This window comes from Silurus meridionalis, chromosome 8, assembly GCF_014805685.1.
Source record: "Silurus meridionalis isolate SWU-2019-XX chromosome 8, ASM1480568v1, whole genome shotgun sequence".
Lineage (NCBI taxonomy): Eukaryota > Metazoa > Chordata > Actinopteri > Siluriformes > Siluridae > Silurus > Silurus meridionalis.
The window spans coordinates 490,001-507,323 of NC_060891.1; the positions used below are offsets into that span (position 1 = coordinate 490,001).

A 17,323-nucleotide genomic window follows, 5' to 3' on the forward strand; every position below is an offset into this window, starting at 1 on the left:
ACTATACTATACAATACTATACAATCCTCTACTACACAATACTATACAATCCTCTACTATACTATACTATACAATACTACACAATCCTCTACTATACTATACAATACTATACAATCCTCTACTATACTTTACAATACTATACAATCCTCTACTATACTATACAATACTATACAATCCTCTACTACACAATACTATACAATCCTCTACAATACTATACAATCCTCTACTACACAATACTATACAATCCTCTACTATACTATACAATACTATACAGTCCTCTACTACACAATACTATACAATCCTCTACTATACTATACAATACTATACAATCCTCTACTACACTATACAATACTATACAGTCCTCTACTACACAATACTATACAATCCTCTACTATACTACACAATACTATACAAAACCTTTACTATACTAAAGCTGTATTATACCATACTATTGAAATATACTATACAATATTGTATTATCGTTTGTATCTGTAGAAGTATATTATATATACAATATAATGTATAAATGTTCTACTTTTTAAAGTTTTAAAGAAGAGGATGAGTAAAGTTTCAAATGCAGTTCATCAATTAAGTGTGTGCATGTGTGCATGCTTTTGTAGTGTTTGATTGTTCAGTCAGTGAAGATCTCATACTTCGGACCTGAAGCATCAGAGAGCGTGCGTAACTCACATTTCTTCTAAACAGTGTAAAAGTCAGTAATTTAGTCGGAGCTCTGAATACTGCTGAACCCCTCACACACACCCAGCTCTGCTCCTCAGCAGGTCCAGAGGTGGAGATCTTCCCACCCTGAACATCTTGAAAACCCCAATAATCATTATTCTGCTTTTTGAATTTCTTTCTTTTTATTTTTTCTTCCATTTTCTTTTGCTCTTCTGTTGTGTTTCTTGTCCTGTAGATGATAATCATACACTCATGTGTATCTAAAGGTAAGAAACACACACACACACACACTCATGCATGCTGCGGCTGTATTTACTTTGTCTGCAGTCTGTTTTCTTTTCACCTTTTTCCTTAAACACACACACACACACACACACACACACACACACACATACATTTATATACACACACATAAGAGCTGTTCAGTAATGTGTGTAGTGCTCAGTTCAGCTCATCCCATGCATGTGTAATCCAACATTAACACACACACACACACACACACACACACACTAAAACCTTTTTCTTACTAATCCACATCTGTTATCTGTTCTGTCGCATGGACTCACACCCTGACCACAACAAAGTGTTTACCTTCATTTGTGAACAAGTGAGTGTGTGTGTGTGTGTGTGTGTGTGTGTGTGTGTGTGTGTGTGTGTGTGTGTGTGTGTGTGTGTGTGTGTGCGTGCGTGTGGGTGGGGGGGATTTGTGTGTGTTTTAGGTGAGGTGCTCTCATCACTTTTCTGTTTCTCAGGTTCCTTCCTGGAGAACCCGCTATGTGAGAACCCGAGTGTGCCGCTGGACCCTGCTGATTTATCTTCACCCATCTCTCCTCGAGCCAGCAAGAGCCGCATGTCCATGAAGCTCCGACGCTCGTCTGGATCGGCTAACAAGACCTGAACACACACACACACACACACACACACACACACACACACACACACACACACATTAATCACAAAAACAAATCTGCACACTTTATTACACTGCTCACACACACACACACACACGCACACGTCATAATGTGCTGATTGTTTGTAAGATACATTGCGATAAATCGTTGTTTTTGCCAAGAGGTTACTGAGGAACCTGTTGCTATGGTAGCAGCGATGCCTGGTGAAGCGTCGTCGTACCGATCCTGCTTCTGATCTAACGTGTTCCTGAGATCAGACCCGCTGTGGATCCTGCAGCGATCACATCAGTCTGCACATTTCCCTCACTTCAGTTACTGATGTGCAGTTACATAGTGCACTTCGCCTTGTGGAATGAAACACAGCCGCTTCCTTCTGTTACTCCAGTCTTTTTTTATTGCCATTTTTTATTGTTGTTTTTTTTTTTTTTATCTGATCATAAAACACTACTGTTCTCTTCTGCTCTCCGAACACGACCTCCTGTTTACCACAGACACACTCAATCAGTCTGAGAACTCCGAGATACCGATCTAACAAGTAATGCAAGCTCATGGCCGCCACTTTAGCATGATGCACTTACGTGTGTGTGTGTGTGTGTGTGTGTGTGTGTGTGTGTGTCTGTGTCTGTGTCTGTGTGTGTGTGTGTGTGTGTGTATATCAGTGTAGGATCAGACGTTGGGAGAGAAAAAAGTCTGAATATTATGGGGCTAAAATTGTCTTTATTTTCATAGAAAGAAAAGGACTTTGACTTTGAGAAAGGCCTGAGTGTGATGTCTAGACGACTGGGTCAGAGCGTCTCCAAACAGATCTTAGAATTAGTAGAATATTCCTGATATCCACATAAAGTGTTCCTAAGAAGAAAACTCATTTAGGTGGAATTAATGACGGTTTCATGGGCGCTCAATGCTCAGGCTAATCGTCTGGTCTGATCGCACAGAACTGAGAGGCGATGCTGATCCCCTTTACACCACCCAAAGCTCCTCAAATAGACGTGAACATGGAGCACAGTGCCGTGAAAGAAGGTGGCCTGATCTGATAGGGTTTTTTTTTTTTAATCATGTGGAGGCCAGGTGCATGCATGTGTCTCTTACGTGGAGAAGAAAGGTTACCAGGACATACTAAGGAAAGAATGTAAACAAGCGGAGATCCAGATCTCACTCCAATTGAGCATCACACACATCCGATACAGAAACGCATCAGCTTACTGAACTCGCTGTTCATGTCTTGCTGCCAGACACCATATCACATCTTCAGAGGGTTTGTGAAGGCTAGGTCTTGATGAGTCAGAGCTGTTACAAAAACACAAGGAGGAGCAACTCAATATCAGGCAGCTATGAGCTTGTGTTAGCGTGCTAGCGGTAGTGCGGGATTGCTCAAGTGTGTTTGGAGTAAACAGTGGATTGGTTTGTTTCATTTGATAAAATTTTTTCTGTTGTACAGAAGCACTGTGTGTGTGTGTGTGTGTGTGTGTGTGTGTGTGTTAGTTCACTCCTAATAATTATGTGTGTGTTTGTATAAAAATGTGAGGAATGTGTTTGTGTGTGTGATTGTGATGGATGTGTGTGTGTGTGTGTGTGTGTGTGTGTGTGTGTAATGATTGTGATGGATGTGTATAGTTGAGAGCAGAATCTGGTCTATGTATATAACAGTATTTAAAAACGATCAAAACAAAACGAGCCTCGAGTTCGCTGCTGAAGCTTCACAAACACACACACACACACACACACACACTGTGCAGACAGGTGAATTTTCATGTTAATGTGTGAGATGTCAGGTGTAGTGTTCCCTCACACTGATACACACTTTTACACACGTGAGCTGATGATTTTTGCAGAGATAAAAGTAAAAGCCGACAGCATCACCATGGGCCACCCCACCCCCACCCCCCTTTAAAGCTCTTTTTTTTTTTTATTTAAACAAATTACTGAAAGTATTGTTTAATTTTGTTTTGGGTTCCTGAAAGTGGGTTTTTTTTGTTGTTGTTGTTGTTGATTTTTACTTTTTTCCCCTGACGCTCACATCAACATTGCTGACATTTTACATTTTCAACAGCTGTTAGCCATTAGCATGCTGACCAGCTAGCAAATTCGATCATCATAGTCAAAAGTTGGATTGTAACGTTACTATGGCGACTAATTTGTATAGTGGATGTGATTGGAGAATATTTTCATGTAGCCACACCCCTCAATCCTTATTTCCATATGGAGGTTCTGTAGAAGTTCAACGGTTAAAATGTGAGTTTCTGTAAAATCTATATAGATTAGTAGATTCGTGTACAGGACGGAGATGGTTTTATATCAGAAAGCTGAAACGTGTGCACGCTGGAACGTGGACGTGTGAGATGCTGCTGTACGTTAGTGTAGAGAGAGATCGTTGCATGAGGCATATGATACCTGCATGTGCTAGGACACAACCCCCAACACACACACACACACACACACACACACACACACACTTATCTACACGTTTGTAAAGAGGAAAAATCAGATGTACAACTTAACACAAATAAAAAGTATTCCTCTCATGTGTGTCAGTGTGCCTGTGATTTATTTTGAGTTATTAATATTTATAAATTTGAGAAAATAAATTATATAATAATGGTAAACTGGAAAATCATAAAAATGAAATAGTATTGGTGTAAATGATATTTAATAATAAAAATGTATGTACAAATATATATATAATATTAAATAAAATAAATTAATGAATGCAATTTTAAGTAAAATCAGTAAAATTTCTTTTTTTTATTGCAGCTCACTTTATGATGCTTGTCTTATTTTTATTTACTGAACTCTATATAGTGATTAATATGTAATAATTTAACTCTTTAACTGTGCCAGAGGTGGCAAAAGTACACACATCCTTAAGTAGAAGTACAGATCCTCATGTTTTAAAATACTCTGGTAAAAGTTGAAGTACTGATTAAACTTTTTTACTCGAGTGAAAGTAAAGAAGTTTTGGCTCAGACATGTACTTCAGTAAAAAGTAGTTATTACTTCTACCTGTTTTAGCTGTTAACTGGACCTCACATCATATTAGATAGATAGATAGATAGATAGATAGATAGATAGATAGATAGATAGATAGATGGATGGATGGATGGATGGATGGATGGATGGATGGATGGATGGATGGATGGATGGATGGATGGATGGATGGATGGATGGATGGATGGATGGATAGATAGATAGATAGATAGATAGATAGATAGATAGATAGATAGATAGATAGATAGATAGATAGATAGATAGATGGATGTGATAGCCTAGTGGGTTAATGTCAGGGTCCCCACGAGGATGAGTTTGAGAGTTTGATTCCTGCTGGAGCTGGTGGTTGCTGTGTTGGTAAATAAAACTTCTGGACCTTGTCCACTCTCAAAACATTTTAATTCTGTGTTGGAATAATTTCTTGATTTCCTGCTCTTTAATGAAAGATAACTCCACCAAAAAAAAAAAAAAAAAAAGCACTTCTGTGGTAGCTCAGTGGGTTAAGGCTTGTGCCTGAACATGGTCCTTAATATAGTCCACGCTGGTGATAAGGTTTCAAAGCCAGTCCTACATGCCTTCTTTCTTACTGCGCTGCCATCAAACAAAGTATGAACCCTCCAAAAAGCACACATGCTTGTCAGCAGTGGTCGCTCAGTGGTTTAAGGCTTGTGCCTCATCTAAACATGCTTCCCAGTCTGATCTCTTCCATGGTTGATCAGATTAAGGCTGGTGACTCGCTGATGGTGAGGATCAGGGTTTGAATCCTGCTAGTTGTGATGTCGGTTATGTTCCTGCTTCCTAAATCTTTCTTTAGCTTTATATGCTTGTGTTGATGGTTTAAAGGTAGATAGACCTGCTCTAAACAAACTTCCTGGCCTGTCTTCTCTGATGGTCCAGTGGGTTAAATCAGGTGTTGTGCTTTTGGTGGGGTTCAGGGTATGAATCCTGCTTTCTGCCTGCCAGTCACGATCAGGATTCACTTCCTACATTTTTCTTTAGCGATATATTTTTGTTTTTAATGAGTTGAAAAGAAAGATAGACCTGCTCTAAACAAGCTTCCTAACCTGTCCTCACCGATGGTTTAGTGGGTTAACATTGGTGTCTCGCTGGTGGTGGGATCAGGGTTCGAATCCTGCTATTTACAATGTCTGGTCAACTTGTGCTAATTACGTCTGTATTCGCTTCCTACATCTTTCTTTAGCGTTAAATACTTGTGTTGATTGTTTGAAAAGAAAGATAGACCTGCTCTAATCAAGCTTCCCATCCTGTTTCTTCCTGATTGCTTAGTGGGTTAAGGCTGATACTTTGCTAATGTTGGTGGTCAGGGTTCAAACCTGGCTTTCTGTCTGCTAGTCATGAAGTAGGTAAAAAATTCTGATTCCTACATCTTCATATTCTTGTTTTGATGGGTTAAAAAGAAAGATAGACCTGCTCTAAACAAGATTCTCAGCTTGTCCTTCCTGATGGTTCAGTGGGTTAATGCTGGTTCCTTGCTAATGGTGTGAATCAAGGTTCGAATCCTGCTTTGTCCCTGCTAGTCATGATATGGGCTTGTTTCCTCAGTCTGTCTTTAGCATTATATTCTTGTGTTGATGGTTTGAAAGAAAAGATAGACCTGCTCTAAACAATTGTCACGGTTCAGTGGGTTAAGACTGGTATTTTGCTGTTGGTGGGGTTCAGGGTTCGAATCCTGCTTTCTGTGTTTCTTTCTGGTCTGAATTTCTTGCTTTGAAGCATGAAACGAAGGATAAACCCCCAAAAAAAGAAGGTGTGTTGTGGGACTTGATGGCTTTGTGGTAAAAGCCTTACCTCTGAGCTCAGAGGTTGCTGGTTCAAATCTGGCTTGTCCCCACACTGGTTAAGTTGTGTGGAAATTAGTCTGTGATGAGCAATGGAGTGGGTGACTGTGAACAAAGGCTGTGAAGACCTGCTGGGTTACAGCCTCACTCAAAAATTGTGGGTGATGGTTTTGCATTTTGGGCAGGGAAAAAAAAAAAAAAAAAAGGGCATTAAATAAATTTTTTGCCAGGAGCCTATGTCGAAACTTTTTTTGATGTTTTTGCTTCATAACCCCCTGTTTTCAGCTTCTCAGATGCCAGGGGGGCAGATGCCTGATTATTGCCCCCCTGGTTCAGGATACGCCCTCAGAAACCCTCCAGGACCGACCTTCCACGCAGCCATTTCTGACACCTTCCTCACTATGGTCACCGGAACCTTCTGCACTCTTAACTTTGAGCCCTGGCCGGGGTTTGAACCAGCAACCTCTCAACCCAGAGGTAGAGCTCTTCCAATTGAGCCACAGGATCTCCTGCAAGAACCTGATTTTTAGGACCTTTTTTGGTTCTTTTATAAAACTTTTTAAACAATTTAAAGGAAATCTAAGGGGTAGGAATTGAACCAGGTGAGTCAGATAGCAGAGGCTGCATCACTAAACCACTACACTACCAGAGGGGTGACAAACAAGGCTTTGCTTATTGGACTCTTGGTTTTTCTATAGTTAAGAGACCACTGTTGTCTCTTAGATCATTATGGTAGAGGGTCAAAACTTCTCCTTCCTGTACATTCTCTCAGTTACTCGAAGTCTATGAGAAGTGACTCAGGTACAAGAACCACATCTCCAACACCTGCACCACTGATATACCATGATTTACCAGCAACCAGTTTTAATGACCTTTAATTGTTCTGTTTTTAAAAACTTCTTATAATGTTTAATATGAAACTAGAGGTAAGAATCAAACCAGGAAAGTCTTTCATCATAGATAACTAATGGCATTACTTTCAAAACTCTAAACTTTGTGAGACATGTAAATAAGCAGGAAAGACAGAGACAAAGACAAAGAGACACAGACACAGCTTTAGAAAGAGTGAGAAACAAATAGAGAGACAGCAAGAGAGAGACATATACAGTGAGACAGAGACAATTAGATAGAGAAAATAGAGAGACAAAGATAGCGAGATATAGCCACTTCCTGTTGGAAGTGTTTCTCCCGAGCGACTCTTAATGATCTCATTTACTAAATGAGCAGTAGTGAGTTAAGTGCTTGCTCAGGTGCCCAAAACTGGCAGCTTGGAGGTGTTAAACATGTATCATATTTACAGCATGTGATATGTATGTAAGCATATGTACAGTGATTAAATATAAAGGCTGTATCAGTGCAGAGACGTGTGGACATCATTAAGAGCCTTTGCTATGTTTCCACACGGACCGTTAATGAGGTGACACCGGAGAGACTGCACCTCTTCAAGTCAAGTCAGGAAGTTTATATATATAAAATTATAGACATTTTACAGATTTAAATGATTTATTGTTTTTATCTGTACGATCAATAAAGACAGTAATTTAAGTTTGTGTCGCCATTATGAGGGAAAAACCCACAAAACGCCACCTAGAGGGTAAATTGTGTAAAACATGGCGGATTTGGTGTTTGATTTGAGACTTGGCGCAGAAATAAAACAAAAATTTACTGATTAAAAATATTTTTATCTGGAGTTTATTTATTTATTTTATATCTAAGAAAGGACGTCGTGGATAAACGTATTTTTTGCCGAAGGTTTTAATCTCCTCTCTTTTTTATTTAGTTATTTATTTATGTATTTACATTTTCTATAAAAATGATGAAACAGAAATGCACTGAATTCATAGCGTTAATAAAATTTAGTGCCGTTTACAATCATTTTAATTTTGACAGCCAAATATACATACATATATATATATATATATATATATATATATATATATATATATATATATATATATATATATATATATATATATTAATACAAAACTAATTAAAATGTTGTTACCTAATGAATGTATGCAGGCTGAAGATCCACATATAGAACACAAGCAGAGAAAAGATGATGATGATCAGGAATGTGTCTGTTCTCAGTCATGTTCTCATCACTGACTCCCTCTGTCTCATCCACATTAACCCCAAACTTCTAACTGCCTTCTGCCTGCTGATTCTTATCTCCATAAACTAGTCTACATCTGTGGTGAGTGAGAGACAGGACTTTATACACCAGCGGAGTGAAAAAGACGCGCAGTAACAGGAAATCAGTTGTTCGGCTGAAATCGGCGCTCAGTGAAAATAAAAATAATATTTCACCAAATCAAATGGATTAAAACTAAAGTAACGAGCTGGGTTTGAAAATGTAAGAAGTAAAAAGTACAGATATTTGTGTAAAAATGTAATGAGTAAAAGTAAAAACTGAAAAATAAATAGTGGAGTAAAAAACTGATACCAGAAAAATCTACTGAAGTACAGTAATAAAGTATTTGTACTCAGTTACTTCCCACCGCTGAACTGTACATTATGTGGACATTTGACTACGTGACCGACGCTTATGTTCTCATATTTAGTCTCAATTTACTGTTAATAATGAGCTACACTCTTCTAGGAAGATGTTCCTCTAGATGTTGTGGAGATTCAGTCAGCTATGAGGGTGTTGGTAAAGTCAGGTAGTGATGTAGGTGAGAAGGTGAGGAGGTTCCTGGGGTGCAGTCAGTGTTCACATTCATCCCAAAAGTCTTTAATAGGGTTGGAGCTCAATAGCAGGAGATCTTCCACTACAATTCATGGAAAGCAGATCTTCATGGAGCTGGCTTTGTGCACAGGAGCATTATCATGCTGGAACAGTTTTGGGTCTCCTAGTTCAAGTGAAGGAAATACACTTACATTAAAAAGTTATTAACTTGCAGATGTTCAATTATGGATTTTTATAAATAAACATATTTAAAAAACGGGGGATTTCTGAACATCTAGAAATGTATGAAAACAGAGCATGGACTTGAATATTGCTCTCCAGAATGTGTAGATGTATAGATATCTTCTATTTATTTTATTGTATATTTAATGTACATATTCATGTAATTTCTGTTCATTTACAGGTTTTATAGAAATTTCATTTGACTTGTTTGGACACTCAAGTGTGTGTGTGTGTGTGTGTGTGTGTGTGTGTGTGGAAACACTGCACACTAATTCCTTTCATATAATCTTTATTCTTTATTAGGAATTTGTTTCTTTTCTGACTGTTAAATGTTAAACCTCCTCTCTTCAGATTTCACACACACACACACACACACACACACACACACACACACACACACACACACACACAGAAAAACATAAACACACAAGCGAACATTTTTAACACATGAGCCAGAAAAACGACTACGAAAAGCACATCAACAATAACTTTCCATGGGAACTAAATTCATTTACAGGTTTGATGTGTTTTATGAATTCGTACTCGCTATTAGTAGAAAATAACACCGCTGTGTTGTTAATGTGATGAATCCAGATGTTACACCATCATCACTTCACCTCTGGTCAGGAGTTTGATTTAGATTACAATCTCTGCACAAACATCAGAACATCAGATTTCTATAAAAGTAAGAACTGATCAAATGGACATGCTTAAGCCATTTACACGCACGTTAGTGTTAGCTAACGTGATGACGTCATAATACACGCAATCGCCACACGAAACCTGTGACGTATAATGCTAATGTGGTGTAATTTTCTAGAAGGTCGTGCCATGAAAATCAGAGCTACAACTTAAAGCTTCAAGTTTGCGGTTTAAATACGCAACAAATGGAATAAGAGAGAGATTAATTTCAAAACCGGTTTAATTTCAAAACCAAGTCTTCACGTGCTAGCTAATCGTGTAAAGAACAATGTTGTGATGTAAGCCTCTTGTTGTGACGTCACTCCGACTTGGGACGGGGTTTATTTGATTAGTTTTCACCATGTAACACAAATCCTCCCTCTGAGTAGGTGACCAGAGCATAACACACTCCATCTGAACTCTATGGTCTGAGTAAACCACACACACGCACACACACACACACACACTCCCTGTGATCAGGTGTGATAATGATATAAATCTAAAAGAGAAATTCATTGTAAGCTCATTATTATTTGTTTGTTTGTATTTACTGCAGCAGCTTTACTGTATTGCTGGAAGAAACCGAACTTAAATATCGTGATGTGCATCAAATTCTCAGACACCCTGTAGAAGAATCAAATGAGGCTGAGTGCTCACACACCTACCAGGTTCATCCTCATTATGGAGAAGTTCCTGGTGCAGTGAACTGATTTTCTGCGGTCTGCTTTATGGGAATCGTCCGAGTGAAGAAAAGGTACTGAGCAGAACTTATCGCTGAGCCGAAACTCACATCTGGTTAAACAATGTGCTTTTTATCCTATTTTTCATCTGGAAACCTCCAGAAATCAAATAATGTCCTTAAATTATTTATAAACAAGCTTCTTTTATTCCTCTGTGAAGCTACTGCAGGTGTGTACTCGAGAGGTTCTGTTCAGTACCGGAGACACTGGACTGAAATGTTACCTTTTAATCTGATTGATTAGTGACGTCAGGACTGTAATTAAATACTGCTCTGTATCAGTTATCCTTATGATGATGATGAGTTTTGTTGGTATTATTATTATTATTATTATTATTATTATTATTATTATAAATGGAATGTGATTTGTTATTTTCTGCTCCTGCTTCATACCCGGGTCATGGAAATACTTTTATTTTACACGCGTTAATGTTTAATCCGCGTGCATTTCCGTAAACTCTCAGTGCAAACTGTCCTCGTGATGAAAACCCTTCAGGTCGGAACCTCCCAGATCCGGCTCGGTTTCGGAGGCAGCATGAGGTCCGCTCTTATCAGCGCGCCTGCCGTCTTGCCCGGTACGGGTCCCGCGAGCGCGTGCCAGAGTCGGTGCTTCTCGCGCACCTCCGCCGTGGGAAAGCGCGCGCCGCACAGGTGGCACGTGAACGGGATCGGCGCGCTCTCCGCGTGCTTGTACGACGCCGCGTGCACGCTCTGGTGGGCGGCCAGGTGCTTCCGCAAGTATGCGTGCCTCCGGAACTTTTTGGCGCAGTAGTGGCACGCGTACTCTTCCTCTTCCTCCTCTCTTCCTCTCTCTCCTCCCGCCCGCGCGCACAGAAACCCGGGCGCGAGGGGGTCTGTGTCGTCGCGGCGGCGCTCAAACATCCTCGACACGTCGTCAAAGCGTCTCTCCGCGGCGCCGCAGTGCGTGTCCGCGGTAGGCACGGAGCTCTGCGCGCCCTCGGTGGAGAAAAACAGAAGCTGATGCTGCTGCTGCTGCTGCTGAAGCTGAGGATGAGGATGATGCTGCTGATGCTGCTGCTGATGCTGCTGCTGCTGCTGCTGATGCTGCTGCTGATGCTGCTGCTGCTTCACTCGCATGTCGGTCGCGTTCTCCTTACCTTCCACCGACGCCTTCTCATGCACCTGAGACTTTCTGGTGTCCTGAGTGTCGCGCGGTTTGTGCCATCGGCGGTGTGAGGCCAAGTTAGCGGGACAGCTGAACACCTTGTCGCACTCGGGGCAACGGTACTCCACCCGGACGATGCGCGAGCACCGGTGTTGCGCAAGAGAGAACGGGTCCGGGTACTCCTCCTTACAGAGCTGGCAGATGAACTCTCCCAGCGGCTTCTTGCTCGGTCTCGGCGCGCTGTCGGGACTCTCCTTCTTGATCCGCAGTCCGAGCACCGGTGAGGTCGTGACCTCGTCTTCAAAGGTCAGCTTCCGTGCTACTTTCAGTTTCCTCCCCGGCGGCTTGCTCTTGGTCTCGGGCTTCAGGTTGTGCGGAAAGGATGCGGGGCACGAAGTAAACTTAATGTCCGCCTGACTGGAAAGCAGGAGGCGCTCGATTGAGGAGACCGGGAACGATTCCGCCGCGGCCGGTGAGCTCAGACACCGAGGGAACGGGGAGCGCTTTAATCCTGCGCTCAGGGGCACCGCGGGTCTGTGGCAGTCCTTCTCAGCGACGTGATCCCCCTCACCATCATCACCATCTCCATCATCAACATCATCATCTTCACCTTTATTACTCACAGTGCTGTGGAAGATGCTTCGCCTGGGCGCGAGAGCAGAGGGTTCCTGTGGCTGCGCGTGCAGAGTGCGTGCTGCTGTGCCGTCCGTGCACGGGGCTCTGACCGGGTCTCGTGGAGGTTCGCTCTTCGGCGCGTGAGGCTCTGATTTCTGCATCTCCGCGCAGTCAGGTCGCATCCGGTAAGAGCCCGCCGAGGCGCGTTTACTCCGCTTCACCAGGAACCCGCGAGGCATCTTGCTTTTATATGATTTTGAATTATTTTTAATAACAAACTCTACTCAGATTTCGGTCCTACGAAAGAAGAGTCGGATTTATAACGGAAATCGGACCTATCCTCGCGCTCTCTCCGAGTAAAACCGTCTCTGCGCGTTCACGCGCCGGTTTTCTTGTTTTTATTCTTTGGATATATATTTATTTTGCATGAAGCCACGTTCAGGGCCAGATATCTGACCAATCACAGCGCTGAGCGCAAAGTGGAGGCGTGGCCAACCTTAATTAGAATATCAGATCAGTGAGTGCTCGGTGAGATCAGACATCTCGCACCTCTCCAACCTGCAGCGCGCGCACTGCAGTTTGACATCCAGCCGTCTGGGTCATGATACATTTTCTTTTAGCCTAAAATATGTTTTACCCCTAAAAATGCTGCTTTCCCGCCCTGCAGCCTGCAGACGACGACGATGATGATGATGATGATGATGATGATGATGCTCGGTGGTTCAGACCGCGTTGATCTTCTTACTTTGTGTTATTGATCCGTAATTTCTCTTCGTGTGGGCTTGGGGTTAAAATGAAAAAGAATTCACCGTCACCTCTGAAGGCTTAGTGGCTTAAACATCTAACCAGTCCTGGGTATGAACCTCAGTGTGTCTCTGTCTCAGGTGTGCAGCAGCTACAGGACACACGTGGGCAAAGAGGGAGAGAGACAAGATCTGCCCCAGCCTTTACCCCGGGGGCCGAAAAGAGACTTTATATATACAAAAAAACTGGGTTTTTTTATTTATTTATTTATTTATTATTATTATTATTATTATTATTATTATCTTATAAATGTAAAGAGACCGTACTGAACTGAATGGTTATTATCACATTATACTGCCTGACACGAATGAAAGAATGAAAGAATGAGCAGAACATGTCCCAGAGCAAGTGTGTGAATATTCTGCAGTAATTTCTTGCTGTAGATCAAACCTCAGAGAGAAGAGATGAATTAGCAACAGTGCTACAGTTTCTCATTCTCAAGGTCAAAGCATTTAAGGAGAAATTTATTCAATAAAATAAGATAGAAATAAGATTTTCTTATTATATCAGAACAAAATGTACACACACTCTGTACAACACACACACACACACACACACACACACACACACACACACTACAACATACACACACACTCTGTACAACATACACACACTACAACATACACACACTCTGTACAATATACACACACACTACAACATACACACACACACTGTACAATATATACACACTTGTACAATATAAACACACACACACACACTACAATATACACACACACTGTAATGTATATACACACACTACAACATATACACACTCTGTACAACACACACACACACACACACACACACACACACTACAACAAATATAGACACACACTGTACAATATATACACACACTGTACAATATACATACACACACTGTACAATATACATACACTTTGTACAATATACACACACACTACAACATAAACACACTCTGTACAATATACACACACTGTACAATATATACACACTTGTACAATATACACACACTTGTACAATATACATACACTTTGTACAATATATACACACACACTATAATATAAACACACTTGTACAACATACACACACTACAACATATACACACTCTGTACAACATATACACACACTGTACAATATATACACACTTGTACAATATATACACACACTACAATATACACACTACAACATAAACACACTTTGTACAATATACACACACACACACTACAATATACACACACTCTGTACAACAGACACACACTATAATATAAACACACTTTGTACAATATACACACACACTACATACACACACTGTACATATACACACTATAACATATACACACTCTGTACAATATACACACACTACAACATAGACACACACTGTACGACAAACACACTCTGTACAACACACACACACTACAACATACACACACTACAACATAAACACACTCTGTACAACACACACACACACACACACACACACACACAAACTACAACATACACACACTACAACATAAACACACTTGTACAACATACACACACACACACACACACACACACACACACACACACACACACTAAACAAACACACTCTGTACAACATACACACACACTACAACATAGACACAAACTGTATGACATACACACACTACAACATACACACACACTGTAGAACACACAGAATAGGTCAGTTTTTTTTTTTACAGATAATCCACATTCGTGTTAGAAATTGTCGGTTGATAAATTCACAATTTTCGCTTTACACTCTTTTATCATTTAGCATCATTTGTTTTATCTTCAGCGCCCCCTTGTGGTAAAAAACTGCAACAACTTTTTTATCATTCAGTCATGTACTGTTTTTTACTAAATTAAATGTTCTGTTTTTGCTGTAGTTCCCTTGAGTTCTTTATTCCCTGAAGTGATCGCACTTTAAAAACATCTGAAATTCTCAGCATTGATTCAAACGTCTATCATCTGAGGATCTGCAGCCAATCAGCACCACCCGCTGGTCAAAAGTAAGAATAACATCCTTTAAATGTTTAAATGCCATTATATTGTATATCCTTCTCCATGTTCATACTGAGCTTTCTTTTCTTCATTCAGAGAATTAAACAATCCGAGTAAAATACAAATCGTTGATCAATCCCTTAGTTGAAAGTTATAGCTGTTTTCCTCTGATTGATTATGGATGGACTAGAGACGGAGCACAGAGAGGTGGGGTTGGGATTGGGTTTGGTTTCAGTGTGTTGTCTCCAAATTGGTATCTACTGCAGTGAGGTTATGGATGGTGTCATGTCTTATTAGCTCTAAAGGGGCGTTGTGTGTTTAGGACACTGAACAAAGAAAACTGTACAATGTATACAAATGTATTATAATTGTTATTATTATTATTATGGATGTTGATGTTAATTCATAAGTAATTTGTGTCTGTTTATTGATCAGATTATAAACTAACTGTGCTTTAGAGTCACAGATGCAGGACTGAGCAGGTCCTCCTCGGCACCAGGTTCAGGTTTGGTGTGATGTTTCGTGGGCGTGTCTCTGCTCAGAGATGTAATCAGTGTTTTTGACAGATTACCAGGAGGACACTGGGGACTGACGAGACGTCTCCCTGTCACACATCTTTAACTCCACTCTGTGTGGCCACTGATGGGAACAACGTTTTCCTCTTTTCTCATGGGTGAGAGATGCTTATCTCAGGATCATCAACAGGACCCACAGATGAGACTCTGCACTCCTCCTGTCCATCATTTTCTGAGCTGTTTGTGTAAGTGAATGTCTTGAACACGTTGTTGTGGATTTAAAACGTTATGTGAAGGTGCAAAAAATACTGTATAAAGTGTTTATGAAATAGAAATATATTATAAACAGAATTGAAAATTATAATAAACCTAAAATCTATTAACAGGCAGACATTTTTTACCCTTAAAGTTTGAGGCCAAAACTATAAACTAAAGCATCACTGAAAAAACCCACACGCCTCAGTTTGATCATTAAAGCCACTTGCTGAAGGGGTCTGAGGGTAAAACACCAGCACCAGCATTCAGGCTGATATGAGATCAGAGCAACTCTTCTGCTTGTGTTCAGGAGGAGGGATGACAAAAGCACTTGACCCTTTAACACCCCATTCAGGGTCCTATTGTGTACACGGCTGTGCTTTGTGGTTTGGGACATGGCCCGAGACATAAATCTTAGCACTGTGTGTGAGAACTGAGCCATCACAGACCATCACACACCATCACACACCATCACAGACCATCACACACCATCACACACCATCACAGACCATCACAAACCATCACACACCATCACAGACCATCATACACCATCACACACCATCACACACCATCACAGACCATCACACACCATCACAGACCATCACAGACCATCACAGACCATCACAGACCATCACAAACCATCACAGACCATCACACACAATCACAGACCATCACAGACCATCACACACAATCACAGACATCACACACCATCACACACAATCACAGACCATCACAGACCATCACAGACCATCACACACAATCACAGACCATCACACACCATCACAAACCATCACAGACCATCACAGACCATCATACATCATCACAGAATATCACAGACCATCACAGACCATCACACCATCACACACCATCACACACCATCACACACCATCACACACCATCACACCATCACACACCATCACACCATCACACACCATCACAGACCATCACACACCATCACACCATCACACACCATCACAGACCATCACAGACCATCACAGACCATCACAAACCATCACAGACCATCACACACAATCACAGACCATCACAGACCATCACACACAATCACAGACATCACACACCATCACACACAATCACAGACCATCACAGACCATCACAGACCATCACACACAATCACAGACCATCACACACCATCACAGACCATCACAGACCATCATACATCATCACAGAATATCACAGACCATCACAGACCATCACACACCATCACACACCATCACAGACAATCACACACCATCACACACCATCACAGACCATCACAGACCATCACACACCATCACACACCATCACACACATCATCACA

At 40.9% G+C, this 17,323-nt stretch overlaps 2 protein-coding genes and 1 long non-coding RNA gene across 8 annotated transcripts in view; 2 read left to right on the forward strand and 1 right to left on the reverse strand.

Annotated features, from left to right (window-relative positions):
• The window catches only part of ralgapa1 (Ral GTPase activating protein catalytic subunit alpha 1), a 47,424-nt gene extending 43,310 nt beyond the window's left edge, over nt 1-4,114 (forward strand). For 4 of the 6 annotated variants that reach the window (XM_046856416.1, XM_046856418.1, XM_046856419.1 and 1 more), the window contains one exon: nt 1,434-4,114. In XM_046856416.1, coding sequence (XP_046712372.1) covers nt 1,434-1,579 — 146 coding nt within the window. In that variant the 3' untranslated portion in view covers nt 1,580-4,114. Of the gene's footprint in view, nt 1-620; nt 948-1,433 lie in introns of all 6 variants that reach the window. The other 2 variants (XR_006926747.1, XM_046856417.1) reach the window with 2 other exon arrangements.
• A 5,153-nt stretch (nt 4,115-9,267) lies between these two features.
• On the forward strand, nt 9,268-16,469 carry LOC124390482. The gene is made up of 3 exons (XR_006926748.1): nt 9,268-10,722; nt 15,121-15,243; nt 15,802-16,469. It is a non-coding gene; the product is annotated as an uncharacterized LOC124390482 (long non-coding RNA).
• Nucleotides 10,716-12,815, reverse strand: LOC124390470 (insulinoma-associated protein 1a). Its single transcript, XM_046856425.1, has one exon. It carries the CDS (start codon nt 12,685-12,687, stop codon nt 11,200-11,202), a length of 1,488 nt encoding a protein of 495 aa, XP_046712381.1. The 5' UTR covers nt 12,688-12,815; the 3' UTR covers nt 10,716-11,199.
• Nucleotides 16,470-17,323: the final 854 nt, after the last annotated feature.